This window comes from Salvelinus sp. IW2-2015, linkage group LG18 (genome assembly GCF_002910315.2).
Source record: "Salvelinus sp. IW2-2015 linkage group LG18, ASM291031v2, whole genome shotgun sequence".
NCBI lineage: Eukaryota > Metazoa > Chordata > Actinopteri > Salmoniformes > Salmonidae > Salvelinus > Salvelinus sp. IW2-2015.
Window position 1 is genome coordinate 62575495 of NC_036858.1, and position 5445 is coordinate 62580939.

General features: G+C 44.9%; 1 protein-coding gene across 1 annotated transcript in view; it reads left to right on the forward strand.

Moving 5' to 3' along the window:
• LOC139029208 (protein shisa-9-like) overlaps positions 1–5009 on the forward strand; it is a 7613-nt gene extending 2604 nt beyond the window's left edge. The window contains exons 2-3 of the mRNA XM_070448715.1: positions 1536–1640; positions 4537–5009. Coding sequence (XP_070304816.1) covers positions 1536–1640; positions 4537–5009 — 578 coding nt within the window. The remainder of the gene's footprint in view (positions 1–1535; positions 1641–4536) is intronic.
• The last annotated feature ends 436 nt before the right edge of the window (positions 5010–5445 follow it).

Genomic DNA, 5445 nt, shown 5'->3' on the forward strand with positions numbered 1-5445 from the left:
CTGTCCATGACACCAGTCAAACACAGCTGTCCATGACACCAGTTAAACACACCTGTCCATGACACCAGTCAAACCCCACCTGTCCATGACACCAGTCAAACCACACCTGTCCATGACACCAGTCAAACACAGCTGTCCATGACACCAGTTAAACACACCTGTCCATGACACCAGTCAAACACACCTGTCCATGACACCAGTCAAACACACCTGTCATCATTCTGTATACATGCACACAACTGAGCATGCACACACACACATGAATTAATTCTCACACACAGAAACTCATACTCTCACACACACAGCCTTGTACAGCTAACCTTGTGGGGACACACAATTCAGTCCCATTCAAAATCCTATTTTCCCTAACCCCTAACCGTAAACCTAACCCTAACCTTAACCCTAAACCTAACCTTAAACCTAACCSTAAACCTAACCCTAGCTCCTAACCCTAAACCTAACCCTAGCTCCTAACCCTAAACCTAACCCTAGCTCCTAACCCTAAACCTAACCCTAGCTCCTACCCTTAACGTAATTCTAACCCTAACTCTAAACCCCCTAGAAACTAACAAAATGTCCCCAGTTGGTCAAAGTTTTGTTTGTTTGCTTGCTATTCTTGTGGGGATTTTTGGTCCCCACAAGTATAGTTAAACACTTACACACACAGAGACAACCATACTCTCTCACACACACACACACTCTTCCGGCGCCAACAGAGTTGGCTGCCTCGCTTCGCGTTCTAATTCCTATGCACTTGTGTGTAAAAAGGTAGCTGTTGTGAAATTGTTAGATTACTTGTTAGATATTACTGCTAGAAGCACAAGCACTTCGCTAAACTCGCATTAACATCTGCTAACCATGTGTATGTGACCAATAACATTTGATTTGATTTGACATTCAAACTCCCACACACACATTCTCTCACACACACATTCTCTCACACACACACACACACACACAATGTATGTAGCAAATGACTTCAGGGAAAAGAGGATGCACACTCAATCTGAATCAATCAACAGATCAATCAACATTTAGAGGTCACAGACATATACCAATATCATACTGCTAACAGCAATGTCATGCCATGGCACTGTTGAAAAACGTGGGAATTTCTATGGGAATAATCATTCTGCCTATGTGTTCATATAGGTTACCAACCCCAGTTGTATTGCCACTGACCATGCAGGGTATGAGCAGAATCTGCCCCTATGCAACTCCAGTGTCCCAATTTCCTTGTGGCCCCTGACAGCATGATAGAGGCTGGGCCAGCAGCACTCATTGATGCAATTAGTGACCGTTTTTTGKACCTAGTTTGTTTGTTCCATTGTTAATTAGCCACACCTCATTTAACACTAGAAGCCACCTTCTCCTTCTGTCAAAACAGCCCTTTGCAACAGACATATCTAGACTGGAAAAGAAGACTTCTCAATCCCAGTCACAAATGTTAGGAGCATTTAAACGGTTCTCTGTCCGTACAATTGACAATAAAGTGATCTTAATCTTATTACTTGCTTTTCTCTCTCTCCCTACAGAGCACTACCACCTGAACAATTCAGCCTTCTATCCAGGAATGCCTCACCCCCACAGCAATCTCAGTGGACTGGGCCTCAACAAGTACAMCTCCCTCAGGGCTGTGGGTAAGGCCACATACAAAGACATGCACAAACATATGGACACACTAATGTGCACACACAAACATCCAATGTACATTCCAGGACAAGCTGATCATTATCCAGACTGGCACCGTAACCTTTCAAACCAGCCCAGGGTTTTCCAGCTGGCATCTGAGGCGAATTGAGTTCCCCTCATGGCAGAGAGATATCATGAATGAAAGCAGATATACTACACACAATACAGTCTCAGGCCTTTACTAGAAAGATGAGGTCCAAGCCATATACAGGTCATACAGTCTCAGGCCTTTACCAGAAAGATGAGGTCCAAGCCATATACAGGTCATACAGTTCAGGCCTTTACCAGAAAGATGAGGTCCAAGCCATATACAGGTCATACAGTCTCAGGCCTTTAACAGAAAGATGAGGTCCAAGCCATATACAGGTCATACAGTCTCAGGCCTTTACCAGAAAGATGAGGTCCAAGCCATATACAGGTCATACAGTCTCAGCCTTTACCGAAGATGAGGTCCAAGCCATATAGGTCAAGGTCATACAAACAACCACGTTCAAGTTAGTTACTGTAGAGTAGGAACTGAAGTGATGTTATGGTACAGATTGGCAGATCATAAACTTTGGAAACAAAGAAATAAAGTTGCACATTCACTGTCATTTTTATTTTGTGACTGAAGCAACGTTATGGCAGTGTGACTGAAGCAACGTTATGGCAGTGTGACTGAAGCAACGTTATGGCAGTGTGACTGAAGCAACATTTTGGCAGTGTTTTGGGACAGAACACACCATCCACACTGACAGACTGAAGAGAAACCTAGCAACAGAAAAGGACAGGAACCTCTGTCACTCCACAGTCTACTTTTCAGGGATAGAGGGATGATTCACTGAGCAGAGTGGAATTGAAAGTATTCCAAACCCAAAATGCACTCGGAGTTCCTCTCAGAAGCATCCGCTCCAATTCACTGTCATAGATGTCTCTCAGCGGCTCTAATGAGCATCCAGGCATCACACACATCACCTGGCAGACAACGCTGGCAGACAACGCTGATCCGACCTGACAGAGACCTGGAGATGACACACACACATGCATACGCACATAGGTAGACACACACACACATATACATGCACATACAGTACCAGTCAAAAGTTTGGACACMTACTCAAGGGATTTTCTTTATTTTATGATTTTCTACATTGCAGAATAATAGTGAAGACATCAAAACTATGTAATAACACATATGGAATCATGTAGTCACCAAAAAAGCGACAAATCAAAATATAGTTTATATTTGAGATTCTTCAAAGTAGCCACCCTTTGATGACCGCTTTGCAAAAGCTTGGCATTCTCTCAACCAGCTTCATGAGATAGTCACCTGGAATGCATTTCAATTAACAGGTGTGCCTTGTTAAAAGTTAATTTGTGGAATTTCTTTCCTTCTTAATGTGTTTGAGCCAATCAGTTGTGTTGTGACAAGGTAGGGGTGGTGTACAGAAGATAGCACGATTTGGTAAAAGACCAAGTCCATATTATGGCAACAACAGCTCAAATTAGCAAAGAGAAACGACAGTCCATCATTACTTTAAGACATGAAGGTCAGTCAATGCGGAAAATTTCAAGAACGCTGAAAGTTTCTTCAAGCGCAGTCACAAAAACCATCCAGCGCTATGAGGAAATTGGCTCTCATGAGGACCGCCACAGGAAAGGACCCAGAGTTATCACTGCTGCAGAGGATAAGTTCATTAGAGTTACCAGCCTCAGAAATTGCAGCCCAAATAAATGCTTCACAGAGATCAAGTAACAGACATCTCAACATCAACTGTTCAGAAGAGACTGCGTGAATCAGGTCTTCATGGTCAAATTGCTGCAAAGAAACAACTACTAAAAGACACCAATAAGAAGAGACTTGCTTGGGCCAAGAAACACAAGCAATTGAGATTAGACCGGTGGAAATCTGTCCCTTGATTTTTGGTTCCAACCGCCATGTCTTTGTGAAACGCAGAGTAGGTGAACGTATGATCTCCGCATGTGTGGTTCCCACCGTGAAGCATGGTGCTTTGCTGGTGACACTCTGTGATTTATTTAGAATTCAAGGCATACTTAACCAGCATGGCTACCACAGCATTCTGCAGGGATATGCCAGCCCATCTGGTTTGCGCTTAGTGGGACTATCATTTGTTTTTCAACAGGACAATAGGACAATGACCTAACACACCTCCAGGCTGTGTAAGGGCTATTTGACCAAGAAGGAGAGTGATGGAGTGCTGCATCAGATGACCTGGCCTCCACAATGGTTTTTATTTAACTAGGCAAGTCAATTAAGAACAAATTCTTATTTACAAAGACAGTGGGTTAACTGCCTAGTTCAGGGACAGAATGACAGATTWTTACCTTGTCCGCTCGGGGATTCGATCTAGCAACCTTTCGGTTACTGGCCGAACGCTCTAACCACTAGGCTACCTGCCGCACCCACAATCCCCCAACTCAACCCAATTGAGTTGGACCGCAGAGTGAAGGAAAACTGGCTAACAAGTGCACGGCATATGTGGGAACACCCTCAAGACTGTTGGAAAAGCATTCCATTTGAAGCTGGTTGAGAGAATTCAAAGCGTGTGCAAAGCTGTCATCAAGACAAAGGGTGGCTACTTTGAAGAATCTCAAATATAAAATATATTTTGATTTGTTTAACACTTTTTTGGTAACTACATGATTTCATATGTGTTATTTTATAGTTTTGATGTCTTCACTATTATTCTACAATAAAAATAAAGAAAAACCCTTGAATGAAATGGAATTGACCCCAACTATGGTGCTTCATTCGAAAGTGAAAGCTACAATCATCTGTGTGAAAGCGATATTATGACTCAAACCCACAGCGCTCTCTCTCACTCTCTCTCTCTCTCTCTGCAGCGGACACTGCCTCTGGGGGCTACTATAAGAGCTACCCTTTGATGGACTTCTCCCAGTACCAGGCAGGCCCTTCAGCCTTCCAGCCCATCTCCCTGCACCCCAAAGACAAGTCCTACCTACACCAAGACCACCACCAGCTCTCCTCCCAGCACAACCTCCCAACAACCCTCTCCATCTCCATCCCCCAGAGCCACCTGGAGAGGTCCTGTTTGCCCAAGACCACCAGCCACCCCCTGTTCTCCAGCTCAGCCTTCAAAGCCTGGGACACCAGTGGACGCCACGTCCAGAGGCAGACCTCCCACCCTGGGCACATCTCGGCCCACCGGCATGCCTACTCCACCAGGAGACAGCACAGTGTAGAGAATTTCCCGGAGCTGTTCAAACACCCTGTGTCATACGGCCACCCATCCTCCTACCACCACACCAGGCATAAGAGCTACTCCACCAACAGCAAGACGGAGGTCACTGTCTGAGCACGGAACTCTGAGTTCCCCTGTGCATACAGAGACATAGAAACAGATACAAATATGTGCAACGATGCATCGCCACTCTAGTACAATAACTTAACCACGGACATCATTGCGACATTGATAAGGCAAGAGAAACACTGTCGCTCTCTGAACACCTCTGAGCCTCAGAACCCGGACACTCTCGGTCTCTATGTCCACCACAACTCTGTGTGGCTCTAAACCTTTCGCTAACTAACTACATCTCTCCATGCATTACTCTGTGGTCTTGTTCTTCCCCCTATATCCTCTATTTCCCACTCCCGCAACAACGCCCCAGCCCCCCTCCTCCACCCATAAAAGCAACGTGTTCAGGCCATTAGAGGGATGATAGCACCCCAGGGCCACATTAATTCAACAGGGACAATGCCATTGTCACTTCAGCTCCAATCAGCCTCTGCTC